Source organism: Gymnoscopelus microlampas (genome assembly GCF_963454915.1).
Source record: "Gymnoscopelus microlampas genome assembly, chromosome: 17".
Classification (NCBI taxonomy): Eukaryota; Metazoa; Chordata; class Actinopteri; order Myctophiformes; family Myctophidae; genus Gymnoscopelus; species Gymnoscopelus microlampas.
Window position 1 is genome coordinate 13,195,546 of NC_139954.1, and position 21,584 is coordinate 13,217,129.

General features: G+C 42.9%; 1 protein-coding gene across 6 annotated transcripts in view; it reads left to right on the top strand.

Moving 5' to 3' along the window:
- Positions 1-21,584, top strand: part of LOC311064972 (histone deacetylase 4-like) — a 280,612-nt gene that overhangs the window by 144,331 nt on the left and 114,697 nt on the right. For 5 of the 6 annotated variants that reach the window (XM_084085063.1, XM_084085065.1, XM_084085066.1 and 2 more), the window contains 3 exons: positions 2,064-2,214; positions 9,180-9,300; positions 12,130-12,248. In XM_084085063.1, the coding sequence (XP_083941189.1) occupies positions 2,064-2,214; positions 9,180-9,300; positions 12,130-12,248 (391 nt within the window). The remainder of the gene's footprint in view (positions 1-2,063; positions 2,215-9,179; positions 9,301-12,129; positions 12,249-21,584) is intronic. The other variant, XM_084085067.1, reaches the window with a different exon arrangement.

Genomic DNA, 21,584 nt, shown 5'->3' on the forward strand with positions numbered 1-21,584 from the left:
GAGAGTGTGTGTGTGTGTGTGTGTGTGTGTGTGTGTGTGTGTGTGTGTGTGTGTGTGTGTGTGTGTGTGTGTGTGTGTGTGTGTGTGTGTGTGTGTGTGTGTGTGTGTGTGTGTGTGTGTGTGTGTGTGTGTGTGTAATGCTTATGTGATTCACTCTTGCTAAAAGGCCTTGCTGGCGTTGCCACGGCCGCACAGCCAGCCAATAAGCAGGAGGCAGTCGAAGCTAAAAATAACTCCGGAGCGTCTCCTCCAATCAGTGTGGCCGCTTGGTCTCCAGGTTGACGGTATTGTCCCACGTCTTGTAGATTGACTCGTATTGATTAACTTGTCATAAGTCACCTCAAAGCCCCAATCTGTTATTGCTGTTTCTCTGTATAGTTATCTTCCTGCTGATACCCCGTCACTCTGCGTTTGGCTTTGTTTATGTTTTTATTTATTGGATTTAAGACAGGGGTCTTCAACGTTTTCAGGCCAAGGACCCCCTAGCTGAGAGAGATGAAGCAGGGACCCCCTCTATATTGTATAAAATGATGTTTCAGATTCACCTTTTTTTTTGTTTACGTGGTCTGCTCTTTTTTCCCTCTACACCTAAACCTCTTTGCCAAAAATAGCAGATCTACAAGCTCACTACGCCTCGCAGCGCGAGGCGTAGTGAGCTTGTAGATCTGCTATTTTTGGCTAAAGTTCTCCTCAGAAAAGGGATGCTATAGGGTTCAAGTGGTTACGGTAAAAATAAAACATATCACACAAAGATTTGGCGGACCCCCTGTAGTAACTCTGAGGACCCCCTAGGGGTCCCGGACCCCCCTGTTGAAGACCCAAGATTTAAGGCATTCAAAAATGTCCATATACACAAATGAGTTGCTATTATGAGAGTGATGACATATAATTACATATATTATTAGGCTATACCATTACATATATTATTAGGCTATACCATTAGGAATACAATTTTCCCAAGTCAGACATTTAAAACAAATCTACACAGATATCCCTCAAATGTTTATGGTCAAACCCTCTCTCTGCCTTTGCACAAACAGATACAGCAATAGGCTCTATGCACAGCAGCCATTTTGGAGAAAAATTGGAAACTCTTCTTACTTCCTTCACAGGTGTTACCAATGATACTAATGAAGGCTCTGTTCCATTCTGGTCAAACAGAGTCAGGGTGCTGATGTTGTGCATGTTGGCTCACTAGAAATACCAGTGGGTCTCAAAGTGTGGTCCAGGGACCCTCATGGTTCCTTGAGAGGGTGTAACTCTGAGAGTGTACAAATGGAACCAAATGGACCCATAGAGCAGCCATTTTGGAGAAAAATTGGAAACTCTTCTTACTTCCTTCACAGGTGTTACCAATGATACTAATGAAGGCTCTGTTCCATTCTGGTCAAACAGAGTCAGGGTGCTGATATTGTGCATGTTGGCTCACTAGAAATACCAGTGGGTCTCAAAGTGTGGTCCAGGGACCCTCATGGTTCCTTGAGAGGGTGTAACTCTGAGAGTGAACAAATGGAACCAAATGGACCCTCCCGGGTCCATTTGGTTCCATTTGTTCACTCTCAGAGTTATGGGGGTCCTTGAAATTAAAAAAGTTTGAGAACCACTGTGCTACACTAAATGGAACAGAGCCGTCATTAGTGTCATTGGTAACACCTGTGAAGGAAGCGAGGAGGGGGCCCAATTTCTGTCCAATATGGCTGCTGTGCGTAGAGCCTATTCCTGACCGAAGCAGTCAAAACAACATTTTGATGTTTTGACTCGAGGTTAGGGTTTGAGTGAGCGGTGGTGGTATCTGGTCACTTTGTAACCAGATAGCTGACAGAGAGTGAGAGATAAAATATGGATGTGGAGATTATAACCGTAATCTTTCTGTCCACCTCTGCCCTCCCCTGTCTATCCCCTCCATCTGTTTATCTGTTTTTATTTATACATCTCGTCCAACACATTTTTTTGGCCCTTCCTCCCAACTTCCATTTTTGGACACTTCTCTCATCCCCCTCCCTGTCTTCTTCCCTTGTGCTTCACCTCCTCTTCCCCATATACTGGCCCTGCCCTCTCCTCAGCACCAACAGGACCTCCTGGCCCTGAAGCATCAACAGGAGCTCCTGGAACACCAGAGGAAGCTGGAGCGTCATCGACACGAGCAGGAGATGGAGAAGCAGCAGCGAGAACACAAGCTCATACAGCTGAAGAACAAGGAGCGGGGACAGGAGAGTGAGTGACTGTACCTACGAGAGAAACATAACGGCTGATGATGTTATGCCAGTGCTAACAGTGGTGGAAAAAGTACTAAAATATCTTTACTTAAAGGTAGGGTAAGTGATATTTTTTGGTTAAAACAAAAAGTATTTTGTTATATTCTGATAGTAATCATTGCTATAGAGTGTTTGTTCAGTAACAGATGTCTCCATGTCTCTCCAGCTCTTTAATAAACAGAAAATACATTTTCCGGTAGGTGTCAAAATCTCAGCCAATCAGAAGAAAGTACACATTTTTAAGCTTAATTTGTATAGTGTTCCAGTTCCAATTTTGCCTGCTCATTTCTTAGTGGCATCACTTCCAATTTCACTTGTTTAATCTGTATCCTGATTGAGTTTTCTATCCTGATTGGATAAAATTGGAAATGAAACTGAAACTGAAACGAAAATGCATTTTCAGTTTTATAAAGAGCTGGAGAGACAAGGAGACTCCTAATACTGAACAAACACTCTATAGCAATGAGTACTATCAGAATATAGAGCAATTTAACACTTATTTTAACCAAAGAAAATCACTTACCCTACCTTTAAGTAAAAGTATCAATACTGCAATGTAGACATACTCCGATACACGTAGAAGTCCGGAATTCAAAATGTACTTGAGTAAAAGTAGAAAGGTAATACCTCAAAATTGTACTTAAGTGCAGTACTTAGTTACTTTACACCACTGAGTACTATACTGTTATGCACGCACGCACGCACACACATTTGCAGTATTTATATAGCGCATTTATATAGCGCTTTTATCCAAAGCGCTTTACATGGATTGTGCATTACACTCACCCGTTCACACACCGATGGCGGAGGAAACCATGCAAGGCACCAACCCGCTCATCGGGAGCAATTAGGGGTTCAGCGTCTTGCTCAAGGACACTTCGACACTAACTCTAGGGGAGCGCCCCCAGCCCGGGATCGAACAGGGAACCTTGCGGTTTCCAGTTCACTCTACCACGGCCACTCTACCCCTGAGCCACTGCCGCCCCTGTAGAAGTCAGTTTAGCCACTTACTATATTGCTACCATCAATGTTAATTTGACCACTGCTGCTTTTTTCTGCTGTTGCAGCTACTACTGCTCTACCATAACTACTGCTGCTACTACTACTGCTACCATCAGTAAATGCTACTAATGCTGCGTCTCCTGCTGGGACAATGTGCCATTCTGGGACACTGTGTGTCAGAGAAGTGAGACCCTTTTCAGAGCCAACCATCAGTCAGGACGGCCTGACCTCACGCGTTTACCACAGCGAGGGGCAGGTTAGGCTGGGACAGGCTAGCACAGCGGGGCAGCAGGAAAACCGAGGGCGGTGGTGGGGCACTTTGGAGTCTATTTATTTTCTCTTGGCATCGAGAGCCACCATTAATCCATAGGGAGTGTCAGGGGTAGGTGAGCTTAGATAGAGGTAATAGCTGTGCGATTAACCCATTAAAGACCGGGAACGCATCTGTGTGTCATTTTTAGATGTCTTTGGCTATTCAAAAATAGCAGATATACAAGCTCATAGCGCGGCACCGAGTGCCGCGCTATGAGCTTGTAGATCTGCTATTTTTGAAAAATGGTGAAAATTCGTGGCAAAATCTTGGATTATATATTTTTTTATGCGAACGTTTGTAAAATATTTAGTTCCAGGGACCCCCAGAAGCAAAGATTTGAGTTACAAATGTCTGCATAAATAAATATTTGCACAACTTTTCATGATTTTTCAAAAATAGCAGATCTACAAGGTCATAGCACTCGGTGCCGCGCTATGAACTTGTATATCTGCTATTTTTTGAAGAAATCAAAAAATGACACACAGATGCGTTCCCGGTCTTAAAGAGTTAAAAGAGGAGACAATTTATCTTCATTTTGAATCCGTTCTGCTTTCACTGTAGCACTTATCATCAGGAACAGTTTGAAACACTGGTCGTTTTACTACAGGGAATCTCAGCCTTGCCAAGCCTTGCCCACTTTTCTTTCCATATGCCTCCATCTTTTTAACAGGTAGCATCAGGGACAATTTCAGCTAATGATAATTGAACGGGTTTAGGTCTATAAGAAAAAGGTTATGGCTGGCATGAATGGTATTGTTCTTGCCTTCGCTGTCAGGCTAGGCAGGAGTTAACAGCTAGGCAAGTATTTTTGGCACAAATCCTTTTTCGAGTTGTGGTGGAACAGCTCTTAAGTAAGCTAACTGTCGCTGCCAATATGGCGCCCGCGCTCGCTCGCTTTTTTTTCTGACCATCTTTGGCTAGGCGAGGTGAGCAGCCCATTGCCTCACTACTAGTACGGAAAGAGCACAGGGCTGTAAACAGACGAAGGCTTTGTTAATCCATTAAGACCTGGAACTGTGTCATTTTTAGATTTGAGCTAAAAAGCATTATTTTACACTTTGGGCTATTCAAAAATAGCAGATATACAAGCTCGTAGCGCGGCACCGAGTGCCGCGCTACGAGCTTGTAGATCTGCTATTTTAGAAAAATCGTGAAAATGTGTGCAAATCTTTGAATATATATATTTTTTTAAAGTGATCATTTTTGAGTCAAATCTTTGCTTCTGGGTCCCTGGAACAACATATTTTGATGGGGGTCCGCGGCCAAATACATATAATTTTGGGGGTCCTTAGACAGACAAAAGATTGAACACCACTGATATAGAAACATATGTTTTTCAGAATACTGTTGAGATTTAGGAGACATGTAGAATCGGCTTCAGGTCTCAATGGGTTAAGTGCTGCAGTAAATTGCCTGCAAGGCACTCTCATAAAAGCCAATTTGCCTTAGTGGCAAGGCAGACATATTGGGATGTCAGCACTTCCACCCGCCCTGTGATTTAGAGCTTCTATATTAGCGGTTGTCACGTTCACATGTTTGTCACTTTCCGCCCTGCGGGGCTCGACGTGTCACCTGTTGTCGACTTGACTTCCGCGCTCTCTGGCGCTTTCCCAGAAAACACGCTTCTGTTTCCTCTTCTGTCTGTTTTTCCCCCCCTTAACCCATTTAGACCGGGAAAGAATCGGTGTCATTTTTTGATGTCTTTGGCTATTCAAAAATAGCAGATATACAAGCTCATAGCGCGGCCCCGAGTGCCGCGCTAGGTATGAGCTTGTAGATCTGCTATTTTCTTTTAATCGTGAAAATTTGTGCAAATCATTGAATATATCTTTTTTAAACATTTGTAATTCAAATATTTGCTTCTGAGGGATTCTACAAATGTCTTCTAAATCCTAACAGTTTTTTTTTTTTTTTACTTGTTGCTATAATAATCAGTGGTTCTCAAACTTTTTCATGTCAAGGACCACCCAAAAAATGATATGTATTTGGCCGCAGACCCCCATCTCAAAATATGTTGTTCCAGGGACCCCCCAGAAGCAAAGATTTGAGTTAAAAATGTTCCCTTTAAAAATATATATGTATTCAAAGATTTGCACACATTTTCACGATTTTTCAAAAATAGCAGATCTACAAGCTCATAGCGCGGCACTCGGTGCCGCGCTACGAGCTTGTATATCTGCTATTTTTGAATAGCCCAAAGTATAAAACAATGGTTAAAGTGGTTGTGGCGTTCCCGGTCTTAATGGGTTAACTCTCAAAACACCTATTATGTTTTATCACCTCTTCTGTCTCATACACACTCTCTCTCTCTCTCTCTCTCTCTCTCTCTCTTTTTGTACTTCTTCACCCTCTCTCCATCCCTCTCAGGGTGGTGTGTTGTGTGGCTGTGAACTGAGAGTGGTAATTAAAGAGCGAGACTGTGGGAGAAAAAAAAAACACGGTCTCTAAGAGAGGCACGTGGAAGTGCTGCTGCATGCGGTCTCACTGGAGTTTCAGTGACAGACTGGCCACACGGAAGCTGAATGTTAAACCTGATTTATACTTTGTCTGGTCTCTCGAGAACCATGTGTTGGCTCCCACAAATGTTCAAATGCTTCCGCCTTAACAGTCTGTACTTTGGAAGCTCTGAAAATGAGTAGAAAACAAAGACCCTACTTCCGTTTCAGCCCGTGCAGTCATGTAAATAATTCCTACTGAAAGCAAATTGCGTCGAAGCTACAAAATGTAGAAACAATTTTTTTTAAATATTTATGTTGCTCTCAAACTTTCTCATGTCAAGGACCTCAAAATGTATGTATTTGGCCGCGGACCCCCATCTCAAAATATTTTGTTCCAGGGACCCCCAGAAGCAAAGATTTGAGTTACAAATGTTTGCTTTAAAAAATATAATTCAAAGATTTTCCCCAATTTTCTCGATTTTTCAAAAATAGCCAAAGTGTCAAATTTGAAAGATATTTAAAAATATACACCGTGTTGAATACGGATACGAATGTGGATTGGTTGAATACCCTTCCAGTCTGAAGAGCAGATGACAGCCTCCTTTACCGGGCGGATTTGACAGACTTTCTGTAAGCATTTGAAGGTCGCAGAAGAGATAATCTGGCTTGATAGACTATACTGTACTTTGACGTACGACTGTGTCTCTTGCACTTTTTTGTTTGCTTTTTTTCTTGTTGTTGGTGTATGTGATCTCAGCTGAACCCTTTTAACCCATTGAGACCTGAAGCCGATTCTACATGTCTCCTAAATCTCAGTATTCTGAAAAACGTATGTTTCTATATCAGTGGTGCTCAATCTTGTTCATGTCAAGGACCCCCAAAATTATATGTATTTGGCCGCGGACCACCATCAAAATATTTTGTTCCAGGGACCCCCAGAAGCAAAGATTTGAGTTAAAAATGTTTGCTTTAAAAATATATATATTCAAAGATTTGCACACATTTTCACGATTTTTCAAAAATAGCAGATCTACAAGCTCGTAGCGCGGCACTCGGTGCCGCGCTATGAGCTTGTATATCTGCTATTTTTGAATAGCCCAAAGTGTAAAATAATGCTTTTTAGCTCAAATCTAAAAATGATACAGTTCCAGGTCTTAATGGGTTAAGTCAGACGTTGCCTTTTTATGCAGGTTTGTAGGAGTGTTCTTTTTGCAGGAATACAGGGATGTTTAGCTCACCAATAATACCTAAACAAAATGTCCATATAGTGCAAATATGAAGTCGGATATGACACATTGTTTACCGACTGTCACCAGATCTCTTGCTGTGTGGAGGAAAACAAATAGTGTGAAAGTTGGTAACTCTGCTGTCAAGAAAGGAGTCGCATATGAGTTGATGCCCTGCTTATTAAAACATCCATACAGTGTTCATGCTTCCTGCTCACGAGATAGGGGTGTGTGTGTGTGTGTGTGTGTGTGTGTGTGTGTGTGTGTGTGTGTGCGTGTGTGTGTGTGTGTGTAGAGCTGCAACTATCGATAATCTTTTGGATTAATAAAAAAAAAGGTTTTAAAGGTATTCAAATTGATCTTTTTAGAACCGACTAAATCGATTAGCCCTGTTTTATATTTTGTTGCCCAACTGTATTGGGCACAAACAGTGAAAATAGAGAGGAGAAGAGACTATAGAGCTGGGCAATTAACCAAACCAATATTTAGAACCAAAATCTTAGGTAATCAAGGAGAAAATGATATATTTTTTCTCGTATATCAACGAATAAACACAAAAAAGTTCCAATAGATTTTCTTTTTACCACTGATTAACCACTAAACCCTGTATTATACAGTACTTTGTCGCACAATTGCGGCATACAAAAATAGTGAAAGTAGCCAATAGATCTGCTATTTGATATATCGTCAAACTCTAAAACTTCACTCCCCTGCAAATGATCTTTACAGAGGTATACCAACCAGTGTTGATTTTGTCGACTAAAACTATGACGAAAAATGTTTGTCGACTACCTTTTTTCACCGACGAAAACGAAATAAAAAGGTGTTGCGCATTGAAAATAGCAGATCTACAAGCTGTGAGCTTGTAGATCTGCTATTTTCAGAGTGCAGCCAAGTGTAAAATAAGCCATTACGACGCCATCGAGGCACCGCCAAAAGCATTTTTAGTCAACCAAATGAACTGTAGATTTAGTCGACTAAAACCTAGACTAACAGTAAAACATCTCAGGTGACTAAAATATGACTACCAACTAAACAGAATTTGATTCAAAAGACTATGACTGAAACTGAATCAAAATGTGCTGTCAAAATCAACACTGATACCAACATGCTTAGTATAAAACGGTAGCGTGTGTGAGCCCCCATGTGTTTGCGGCCTGACCTCGCCCTCAGGGTGATAGGTGAGCCCCGCAGGGAGGGTTGAGACTAATCACTGAGAGGTCATTGAGGGCAGTTACCACCCTGGTGGATTCCAGCCCACTGAAGGTGGTCCGTATATACATCTGTGTGGTGCGGACCAACAACACGGTGCCCTTCAGCAACCAACTATACACACACCACGTTGCTTCTATACATACAGCACAATATGCTGTATGCAGTGGTGAAAAGTAACTAAGTAGAATTTTGAGGTACTTTTACTTTCCTGGACTATTTCCAATTGTCTGTACTTTTACTTCTACTCCACTACATCTCAGAGGCAAATATTGTACTTTTACTTAATTATTTGAAAACTTTAGTTGCTAGTTACTTTGCAGATATACATTATTTTATTATGAAACGTACATTAACCACTTCAGCCCTATTTTATGCCCAGGTTAATTGAAAATAGCCGATCTACAAGCTTACAACGCGTCGCATCGCGACGCGTTGTGAGATTGTAGATCTGCTATTTTCAAACATTTTAGTACTTTTACTTTTTGTACATTTTTATACCAATACTTTTGTACGTTTACTCAAGTACATTTTGAATTCCTGACTTTCACTTGTAACAGAGTACTTCTACATTGTAGTATTGTTACTTTTACTTAAGTAAAACATTTGAGTACTTTTTCCCACCACTGGCTGTATGTTGAACCTCTTTATTTGTGTGTATTAATTGGGAAAGAAACATTCTTTAAGTAAATTGTCCCTCCTCTCTCTCCCTCCCTCCCTCCCTCCCTGTTAGGTGCAGTGGCCAGTACTGAAGTGAAGATGCGTCTGCAGGAGTTTGTCCTGAACAAGAAGAAAGCCCTGGCTCAGCGAAACCTAAACCACTGTCTGCCCAACGACCCGCGCTACTGGTACGGGTGAGTGACTCCCCCTCCCCTCCCTCGTCACCACCAGCACACCTCTCTGCCCATGTTGTGTGTTCAAGCACAGTTTTAAGCATTAAAGTTGCAATCCCTACCTTATTTAATTGAATAAAATTGTATTTAATCTGTATGTCAATACAATATAACTACCGGTAGTACCTCTGCGGTGGTTTTAGGTGGTTTTCCTACTCTTCAGTTGAGACATTTAGACCTTGTGTCGGGTAGAACACCTACTGTTAGATAGTTCACCCCCAAGAAGACTTTTTATCCTATCAATTAGTCCCCCCATGGAGACTTGAATTCATGGATTATTCATTTTTGTCGCATTCCTAAGCTAATAATTTGATGACCGGCAGCGGTTCCGGTAGGAGACACAAAGAGTCTAATTTGTGTCTCCTTTGTGGTCATCAAATTATTGGCCTAGGAATGCGACAAAAACGAAAAAAATATCCATGAATTCAAGTACGTTTTGGGGTGAACTATCCCTTTTAACTCTCATAAAAACATTGTGCTCCTGTACCGTGCAGGTTGGGCAGTGTGCATGCAGTGTCTATTTTGTATTGTTGATGTACACACTCTCATCATCAGAGTTAAATGATCACTGATCACTGAGGATCTTACAGTGCGAAAGACTGAAACTGAAAGACTGTATGTTCACTTTCCTCCACAAAGTCGCACCGCATGCGTTTCATTCCAGCGGCCTCCATCCGAGTCGTCACCTGTTGGCTTTCAGTTAGACTTAAGAGGGAATCTCCATGGAACAAGGCTCCTCTGTGCATTTCTCTTTGTAGCTGCTGCTGTACTGACTGACATCGCACAACGCTTCAAAGAAACGCACGTGCGCGCACGCGTTTCAAACGGAACGCGCGCGCGTTTCAAACGGAACGCACGCGCGTTTGAAGTGAGCAAAGTTAAAAAGAACAATGCCACCTCTCGCACTCTTTAAATATTTGAAGAGGTTTCAGGAAGGCAAACTTTGTCTTGGCAGGGACGAGACGGTAAGACAGCACGGAGACTGAAGGACAAATGGGAAAGGGATGCTGTCTTTCTGTCCACGCCCCTTCTCTCTCTCTCTCTCTCTCTCTCTCTCTCTCTCTCTCTCTCTCTCTCTCTCTCTCTCTCTCTCTCTCTCTCTCTCTCTCTCTCTCTCTCTCTCTCTCTCTCTCATTGTCATCACCTCTCTTCCCTCATTGTTTTCTTTTCTCCTGTTTGTTTTCTCTCCTTGCCAGCCTCAGGGTTAGCTGTTCCCCTCGGCTTGATGTTCGGTTTCCTGCTCAATTCTTCAATTGTCCTCGTCCTCCTTCTCATCTCTCCTATCTTGCTCTCCTTTCATCCTCCCCTCTTTCTCCCCCTATCTGTGTCTCTGTGTGACAGTCTGTCGTTTTTCTCTCTTTTTCTGTATGTCTGTCTCTGTCCCCCACCTCTAACTGCGTCTCTGTTTTAAACCTTACGTACTCATGCTCCGCGGCTTCTCTTTTATGTACTGTGCAGGGAGATAGAGGCTCACTCTTTCACTGTGTGTGTGTGTGTGTGTGTGTGTGTGTGTGTGTGTGTGTGTGTGTGTGTGTGTGTGTGTGTGTGTGTGTGTGTGTGTGTGTGTGTGTGTGTGTGTGTGTGTGTGTGTGTGTGTGTGTGTGTGTGTGTGTGTGTGCGCCTGCCTGCGTGTGCGTGTGCGCCTGCCTGCGTGTGCGTGTTTTGCCAGTAGTAACACCTTCAATGTCACCGTTTCCCAAGGTGAACCCCAACAGCGATCCTGACCCCACCTCCACACAAAAACAACACACAAATAGCACACGCAGAGGTTTTTGTTTTCCTCTACATCCCGACCACCAATCTGTCGTCTTTTCTGTAGATCCATTCCCAATGTTTGGATTAACGCTGTGACATTTATACATTAAGATGATTGTTTTTTGTTCTATTTTTACTGTTTATTCATGTTTGTTTTATAGAGCACCCCAACCTAAGATTTCACAATGTATGTACTTGTACGTCTAAGTGACAATAAACTATTTCAGTCTTTGAATGAAAGTGCAGTTTGATTGTAGCCTGTCAGGTTGAATTCAAGAATATAAATGTATTTGTAAATAAATACATTGAAATGTTTGATGAAGTGTTAAGGCACTATACACAACCGTGTAGAGCTGCAACTATCAATTAGTATTATGATAATTAAATGAATTACTTTTTTCAATTAATCAAATAATCTTAAATGTTTTCATGAATCGGAATCGTGGCGAATACACAGTGGTGTCACGCAAAAATAGTGAATCGTGATGCATGAGATTGTAGCTCTACAAAATGTCTAAATGTACCCCCAAAACCAATTATTTTATTACATTTGCTTTTTGTTAAATAATCAATTAAATCGATTAGTTCGATTAACTGTTGCAACCCTACAACTGTGATTACCTGCTATCATTCATGGTGGTCCCATTGCATTAGGAATGGAGCCACTGTCTGTGTCAGTTTTACTGTCATGCTGTACAAACTGAACCTTTAAACCTCATAACCTGTGCCATTAACCACATGAACCTTAACATCCATATTCTGGGCATGTCATACAGTAACACTCGAACATTTGGCTAAAATAGCCGATCTACAAGCTCACAAGGTGTTGCAGCTTGTGAGCTTGTAGATCGGCTATCCTTCTTTATTCCCTCTATACCAAATCTCTTTTTTGCGTTTTGGTTTAGAGGGGGAAAATTAGGGAACCAATTATAAACCCTTGGGGGACCCCGGTCAATGAAGTACTGTAGTATTGTAGTACGGTAGAAGTGGTAAAGTTACACAATGACACTATTTGGTCTGTGTTTCTCTCTCTAGGAAAACTCAGCACAGCTCACTGGACCAGAGTTCCCCTCCACAAACGGGCATGTCTGCCTACAACCACGCCATCCTCGGCATGTACGACTCCAAAGACGACTTCCCCCTCCGCAAGACAGGTACAGTACGGTAGTTCACTAGGTCACAGCTGGTCCGTTTACCACATGATCTCTCCCACCCAGCGAAGTGATGTTTTCACCCATCCGCTCGCCAAACCCGTTTCTGAACTCGTTTGCGATATATATATTGGATACAATAGGCTCTATGCACAGCAGCCATTTTGGAGAAAAATTGGGCCTCTTCTGACTTCCTTCACAGGTGTTACCAATGATACTAATGAAGGCTCTGTTCCATTCTGGTCAAACAGAGTCAGGGTGCTGATGTTGTGCATGTTGGCTCACTAGAAATACTAGTGGGTCTCAAAGTGTGGTCCAGGGACCCTCATGGTTTCCTGAGGGGGTGTAACTCTGAGAGTGTACAAATGGAACCAAATGGACCCGGGAGGGTCCATTTGGTTCCATTTGTACACTCTCAGAGTTATGGGGGTCCTTGAAATTAAACAGTTTGAGAACCACTGTGCTACACTAAATGGAACAGAGCCTTCATTAGTGTCATTGGTAACACCTGTGAAGGAAGCGAGGAAGGGGCCCAATTTCTGTCCAATATGGCTGCTGTGCATAGAGCCTATTGTCTGGGTCAGAACGTTTGCACATTTTGTCAGGGCGAGTTTAGTTCGACCATATTACATAACAGACCGAAAAATCTGCTTCTGCAAGATAAATGTCAGGGAAAGTTTTGTCAGAACATCTTACATAATACACTCAAAATAAAGCTTTGGATTGCAAGACAAATATTATCACACACTAGGAAAAATGTGTGAAATAAACAGAAGGTGTTTGATCACCAGCGCCAAGAAAATTATTTGTTCTCACCAGTGCTCAAAGAATTAATTGACACCATGGATTAGAATGGTCACAGCTTTCAGCCTGGATGAAAACGTTGACATAAACACACAAACACACACACTTATGCCTTATTCAGGCATTAACCCATTGAGAGCTGGAACTGTCTCATTTTTAGATTTGAGCTAAAAAGCATTATTTTACACTTTGGCTATTCAAAAATAGCAGATATACAAGCTCATAGCGCGGCACCGAGTGCCGCGCTACGAGCTTGTAGATCTGCTATTTTTGAAAAATCGTAAAAATGTGTGCAAATCTTTGAATATAAATATTTTTAAAGCGAACATTTTTAACTCAAATTTCTGCTTCTGGGGGGTCCCTGGAACAAAATATTTTGATGGGGGTCCGCGGCCAAATTCATATCATTTTGGGGGTCCTTCACATGAAAAAGATTGAGCACCACTGATATAGAAACATACATGTACGTTTTTCAGAAAACTGTTGGGATTTAGGAGACATGTAGAATCGGCTTCAGGTCTCAATGGGTTAAGACGCACCCCCTCGCTACCGAAACAGTGTCACCCTTCAGGAGACGTGTACCCACATTGCCAGTCTCTCTGCTAAAGCAAACCATTGTGTAAATAAGCGTAGGCATTTTCTACATCCCTCCTCCTCCTGTCTGTCTGCCTGTCTGTCGGTCTGTGTGAAGTACAGCAAGGCTGTAATTATTCACTTAGCGTCAGCGGCTCGCTTGGCACTTTACCGCCCGTTTCTCCCCAGCTGGAGACCAACCTCAGTGTACTCTGCAGGCCTGCTGCCTGCCACGTTTATCCTGGCACATGTACGGCCGGCTCACATGGCACCGCAACATTGGAGCCCGGCCCAAAAAAAACCCAACCTTCGGGGGGGGGGGGGGGGGGGGGGGGGACAGCGAAAATCTAAATCAATTGGGAACTTGTCTCGTCGGCGCTGGTGCGGAGAGGAGGCATCCGGAACCAGTTGCGGTGTTTCGCAGTATAAAAGACACACCGGGGGGTTTCAAAGGCCACAGCATATGACATGGTGATGTAGTGTACACACACAGGATGACCCTCCTTTCCACCAGTGGTGGGGAAAAAGTGCTCAAATGTTTTACCGAGGTAAAAGTATCGATTCGGCATTGTAGAACTACTCTGTCCGGAATTCAAAATGTACTTGAGTAACAGTACAAAAGTATTGGTATCAAAATATATTTAAAGTACAAAAGTAAAAGTACTCATTATGCAGAATGTCCCATTTCATAAGTTATCAAATGTAGCAGATCTACAAGCTCACAATGCGTCGCATCGCGACGCAGTGTGAGCTTGTAGATCGGCTATTTTCAAATGGCCGAAATGTATATAGGGCTGAAGTGGTTAATGTATGTCTTGTAATAATAATCAAAATCTACAAAGTAACTAGTAACTAAAGTTTGCAAATAATTGTAGTGGAGTAAAAGTACAATATTTGCCTCTTTGTATTGTAGTGGAGTAGAAGTAAAAGCACTGAAATTTGGAAATACTCCAGTAAAGTAAAAAGACCTCAAAATTGCACTTACTGTAAGTACAGTACTTGAGTAAATGTACTTAGTTACTTTACACCACTGCTTTCCACACAGCTGTGTGTTCTGTCCATAAGTCAGTTTATTCCGTTCATTTCCATGGGAACCTCCGTGGCCTTCGATGTGTGCGAAACTCCCTTTTTTTTTCCCGTACGGAATTTGAGAGACTGCATGGCTTTGTGTAACAGGAAACAAGAAGCAGAAGACACTTATTTCATTCAATGCACGCTTGACTGCATTAATAATGACACGTTTTATTTATAGAGCGCTTTTCCAGGTACTCAATTGCACTTTGCATTAATTAAAAATGATAATTTCGATTCATCCGTAAAATGTATGCATTTTCCATCAGTATACAGTCAAGGGAATATTGCGTAACACACACAGCTGTGTGGAGACGAGACGTGATGCAGTACACACACACACACAGGGTTATGCAGTACACACACACACACACACACACGGCAGTAAACACACATGACAGTACAGTACACACACATGCATTGCAAGATGTATACTCTGCTGTGTTTGGGTGTCGTGCACCATGCTATTTTTGGCCCACAGCACCAGCGCACCAACAAAACAAAAAAAAGGTTTCCGCGGCAGCACTGCAGGAATTTTAGATTAGGAATTATCACGCTTCATTTTGTTTGCAAATGAGGAGATAAGATGCTTGAAAATACTAGACCCACACAGGTATGCAAGCATACACGCAGTGGTGGAAAAAGTACTCAAATTCTTTACTTAAGTAAAAGTACCAATACTGCAATATAAAAATACTCTGTTACAAGTAAAAATCCCAAATAAAAAATTTACTTGAGTAAAAGTACAAAAGTATTGGCATCAAAATGTACTTAAAGTACCAAAAGTAAAAGTACTAAATATTTGAAAATAGCCGATCTACAAGCTCACAACGCGTCGCGATGCGACGCGTTGTGAGCTTGTAGATCTGCTATTTTCAAATAGCCTATAGGTATAAAATAGGGCTGAAGTGGTTAATGTATGTTTTATAATGTAATAATTTACATCTGAAAAGTAACTAGTAACTAAAGTTTTCAAATAAATGTAGTGGAGTAAAAGTACAATATTTGCCTCTGAGATGTAGTGGAGTAGAAGTAAAAGTATTGGAAATTGGAAATACTCAAGTAAAGTACAAATACCTCAGAATTGTACTTAAGTACAGTACTTGAGTAAATGTACTTAATTACTTTACACCACTGCATACACGCATATGCAAATACATGCGTACGCGCGCACACACACACACACACACACACACACACACGGTTTGGATGCCGAGGCGCCACGTAAACCCTAGACGTGAAAGTAGATCAGATCAGATTGCATCTGAGACAGAAAGGATAAAAAACATTCAAGTTCAAGAGGAAGTGAATGACAGAGGCCACCACGGCACTGAGTTGCTGTGGTGACCGTTGCCGTCATGCGTGACGCTTTTTTGCCGTGTGACGATGACCCCATTTTTGGACTTGACGTATGTATGCCGAAAACATGCGGGGGGGCTGGGGGTTTCTTCTCCTTCATTCCAGTAGGGCCGAGTGATATTTCAACAGTGTTTCCTTGTCCAAATCTGAGAGCCTTTTGTGATGATGGCTCTCGGTAGACAGAGGGGCACTTTGACTGGCCTGGCAGGAAGTTGGTTAGAACTGAATGACACATACACCCACTCTTTCATGCTCACACACACACACACACACACGCGCACACACACGCATGCATGCGCCCTTGCTGTGCAAGCGTACATCCCAATGTGTTGCCGTTGAGGTTGGCCAGAATGGAAAGCCGTTATTTCCGCCTCCAACTTAGTTAACAGTTATCATGAAGGCCTCCCTCCACTGACTCGTTTAATTTTTCATAAGCGGAACTTTAACACATCGTGTGCCAGAGGTTTATTAAAATAGGGTACATCTAGTGCCAGCATATCTTCCATCCACTTACGTTGATATGTTGCGTGCTGTAGAACGAGGACGCGCATGTAAACAAATCCTGCGTGCGAGATGGTGGAGGGTCCCGACTAACACCTGGAACACGATCCTCCACTGCAGAGTGATCGCCGATTGAAAACGGCTCATTCCACCACGTTAAAAAGAAATAGGAGATATTAAGCTTTTAGTCAAGGAGTTAACATTGGAGCGGACGAGCGGAAGCGTTTTTGACATGGATCCACATCCGGCCTCTCCTTCTTAGAGACTCCTTGGATGATCCAAAAGTGTCGTTGGAGCGCCCCACGTGGGAAAAATATATTAAAAGAAAAATGCGCCAAAAACGGTCCGGACCGTTTTTGGCACCTCACATCTGTATTTTGAATGGTCATTGTAATTGCCTTGCTTGACAATGTTGTTACAGGGTGGGGGGCCTATCTCCTAGGTCTTCTGAGCCTCCTAATACACCCCCCACTTCAATTAGGGATGTTTTCTCTTGTACCAGCTCACCCATGCTGTCAGTGGAATAGCTATCCCATGTGAACGCTGCCCACCCACACACTCACTCCCTCCCCTGCTTCAGTTTTAGGTTTGATTTATTCTTTGTTGTGCCGTGGTGTGTCGTGTGCCAGGAATAGCCGATCTTCAAGCTCACAACGCGGACCAGAGTGGACTGTGTTTTTATATTATTATGTTTTTTTAGCTATCCTTGATACGTTCAACTCACACGTTCGTAACACTAAACGGTTAAAAGTACTTAACCCATTAAGACCTGGGACGCATCTGTCATTTTTAGATTTGAGCTAAAAAGCATTATTTTACACTATTCAAAAATAGCAGATATACAAGCTCATAGCGCGGCACCGAGTGCCGCGCTATGAGCTTGTAGGTCTGCTATTCTTTTTTAAATCGAGAACATTTCTGCAAGTCTTTGAATATATGTATTTTTAAAGCGAACATTTGTAACTCATATCTTTGCTTCTGGGACCCCCTGGAACAAAACATTTTGAGATGGGGGTCTGCGGCCAAATACATATAATTTTGGGGGTCCTTGACATGAAAAAGATTGAGCACCACTGATATAGAAACATACGTTTTTCAGCAAACTGTTGGGATTTAGGAGACACATAGAATCGGCTTCAGGTCTTAATGGGTGAACTACCCTAGACTAAAATGACATGAAATAAACTTTGTTTCCTGGTCACCAAACGCTTCTCCCCATGCCCTGTTTTTTAGCTTGTGGCTCAGTGCTTTATTGACACAGGTATGGTCCTTTTTAAGCTCATTCTAATATTTCTCCCATTCCAAATACGTTTCTGTGGATATGAGCATCAGTTAAATCCCCCCCCCCACAGTCACCAAGGTGATTTAACAGCCTCGTGTCACCTCCACGAGAAGGCTTCATCAATTTTAACTGTCGGGATGGAAAATGTCAGACAGCTCATTGGTCTCCCACGCTCCCTCATGTCCACCTCGTATCTCTTAATGGCTAGACTTAAAGGTTGAGTTTTGAAGTTGAAGGCGACTGTGTCTCGCAACTCGTAAACTTCACAAAGATAATTAACTGATGGCTTTTAATCGAAGTGCTCTCTCCGTGGAACGCAGCTCGACTGTGGAGAGATTTGTGAGCGAGGCCGTTTCAAGTTTTGAGGACGTCTCATCCTCCCCTTTTTATGAATGCAGCTGTTTGGACAGTAGAGATGAAATAATGCTGAAGCCAGACTAAATGTTTTAGTGTTGCATTTAATTGGCACTTAAGCAGACAAAAAAAGAAGAGAAACAAGGGCGCTCCGCGGAGTGCACATCTCCGCCAGGCTGAGTTGCCTGGACTCTGTAGACAGAGAGTGTACGTCGTAGGTTGCAGCCATTAGGACCCAAGGAAATAGCATTTCTGGGTGCAACCTTTTGCACCCGTGGCGCCCCTTTATAGTGAAATCGCTTTTTGGCTCCGCATCGTTTAGAGGCCCCTCAATGTGATTCAAATTTGGGGTCAATGAGACAAATTGCCTTACAAGTAATCGTAAGGCAACAACAACAGCACAGCACGCAATTCGGCATCCCAACCAATCACAGAGCCGGATATTATGCGTCTAGAACTCTCCCTATGATTGGCCACTAATCCCCCATATAAACACACTGATATCGCTATAATATTTTTAGCTTTTCATGCATTTTGAACGTCCGATAGACCACCCGATAACAATTTTGTCCCGTCCCGTTTTGTCAACGAAAATCACACATTAACAATTTTAATCTCTTGAGCATATATGCTGTTGTTTCCTGCTATTTTTATTTATGACTTAGTTGCTGGTTGCTAACCTATGAAAAAAGCTCCCCCCCCCCCTGTGTCATTGTAAGTGCTCATACATACTGTATACACACTTCTTCCCTCTTATGCTTCTTGTTATTTTCTTTCCTTTAAATTGATATAAAAGACTAATCTACCAGCGCAGACATTTCTGGGAAGCCAAGGCTGCATTGATGAGTTTCGGCAAACTGCCCTATTGATTCCCATAAATCCCTCTGTTTCTCTCTCTCTCTTTGGTGGTACGCACGGCTTCCCACTGTAGTGTTCTGACCGCCCAAGGCCCCCATCCATCAAAGCGATTGAGTGGCTGATCAATATGTTTTGTATCAGAGAACCAGTTTCCCTCTCCACTCGCCTTGAAATATTAAGTACCACTTTTATAGGCCTTTAATCAGATATTCAATATGCTGCCGACCAGGGTCAGATGGGGACTGTCGGACACTGCCATGCAGGTTGTCATGCTATTTGATGTGCTAGCGGGTTGCCGCGGACATGGATACGAGAGCGGGGGCATAATTAGCATTACTGTACTTGCCGTCTTGGATGCCCTTGTGTAATAGATACAATTTAAAGTATAGGAAATCATTTGCGTAATCACGTCACGTACGTATGAAATTACATATGTGACTGTAGAGAAGCACTATGACGCACACGCAGATATATTTACCAAAGAGCCAACGCACAACAGTCATTATGTCATTTTCACCAACTGCATACAGTACAGTAAAATCTATTTTTTTTCTGCTTGTGTGTGTATATACGGTATATCTCTGCTGTCCGGTAGGAACCAGCTAACTCCAAAATGTTCATTTTTCAATTTTTCAATTGTTCATCATGGATAAGAACAGCTGAATGGACCTCCAAGCTCACAATGAGGTTGGAGGTCAAAAGGGGGTGGAGCCTGGAGTCAGCAAAACCAGCTCCAGAAAACCAACTCCAGTGGAGTTAGCTGGTTTAGCAGAACATTTCAGGATCCAATGGAGTTAGCTGGTTTTGTCAGAAGCGCTTTTTAATGCTTTTCATTGGTTCAATTCTTTTTTATACCAACACACAGACATAAAGGGTGTTCAATGGTCCTGATTCATGGAAAAACATGCAAAAGGGTCAAAATGGAATTAGCTGGTTTCTGCCGGACAGCAACAATATATACTGGATGGATAGATAGATGGACAGATATTTGATTGATTGATTTGCGGAGATACTGATGACATCAGGGATCCATATATGGGGATTTATAGATACTTTTGGAGATCCGCTGATCCGACCTCGAGCGTCTGAGCACTCCCTCTGGTCCTCGACGGCGAGTTTTGAAGCCGAGCGACGGACGGTTCGCGAGATATGCAGGGAGGGGACACACGGACACGCACGCATGCAGAGATTCCATGCATTTCATGCCGAGGAATGGACGAAGGAGACGAAAGCGTGAAGGACAGAGGAACCAACGCTAAGGGCGAGAGATTAAGTGGGAATTGGATGGAGAGAGAGAGGGAGGAGAGAAAGAGAGAGAGGGACCGAGATGAGAGAGGGGAGGGTGGGCCATGCAGTGTCAGCAGAAAAACCAGCCTGGGGGCTCTGCTGTGTGTGTGTGTGTGTGTGTGTGTGTGTGTGTGTGTGTGTGTGTGTGTGTGTGTGTGTGTGTGTGTGTGTGTGTGTGTGTGTGTGTGTGTGTGTGTGTGTGTGTGTGTGTTTTGCGTGACCGGCAGTAACACCTCTAAAAGTCACTGCGTCCCAAGGTGAACACCCCCATGGATACCAGTGCCCTCGGACACACCGCAAGACACACACGCACTAACGCAGGCAGGCACGCACGCACATACACACACGCGCGCGCACACACACACACACTCGCTCACAGTGCAGCAAACATCCACGTCCCAACTCTACCACTCCTTCCCTTCTGGCTCCATCAAAGGGACGGAGGTTGCTAACAGATAGATCCCTGGCACACCACCACCTCCACCCTCTCTGAGCCCCTCCCCCCTCTCCTGGCCACCTGCCAGAGCTTCCAAGGCTGGTTCATATCAGTGTTGATTTGGTCGACTAAAAACTATGACGAGAAATGATCTTCGACAACCCTTTTTTTCACCGACGAAAACGAAATAAAAACGAAATGAAAACTTAAGCTACGATGACTGAAACTAAGACTAAATATATTGACAATTTTGTCCACAAATAAAAACTAGACTAAAATGTTAGTGAGGGACGAGTGGAGTAGAGATCCAGTAGAACTAAATGACAAATGTTTGGTTTCGTTCGGGTGTTGCGCTCTGAAAATAGCAGATCGGCTTCATTTGCTGTCAAAATCAACACTAGTTCATATACCTGCTGGTGGAGCTCCACGTGCCTCATAATATGTGATATATAAGCTACAATAAATGCACATTGTATTTGGATAATATAAAAAGGAAAAACAGCACCCTCTGCTGTTTTTTACTTATTCACTTGGCTCTGGGACAAGCTAAACGGAGCACCCGTGCGCAAGGAAACCGGGGGTTTTGGTCTGCCTTCAGCACTCCACTTCCGGTGGTGCGACTATGTTTTCATTGCCACAATATTTCTCCCAAAGAACATGGATCGTTTTGGTTATAAGCCCACTTGTTTCTATGATGAAAGAGCAATTTAAAATGTTACTAACTTTCCGTGGTCTTGTCGGCTTCGAGGACGCTATTGTTCAATGAGTTTCGGCTTGTTTCTAGTGGGGAAGGAACGGCACACACGTAAATCCC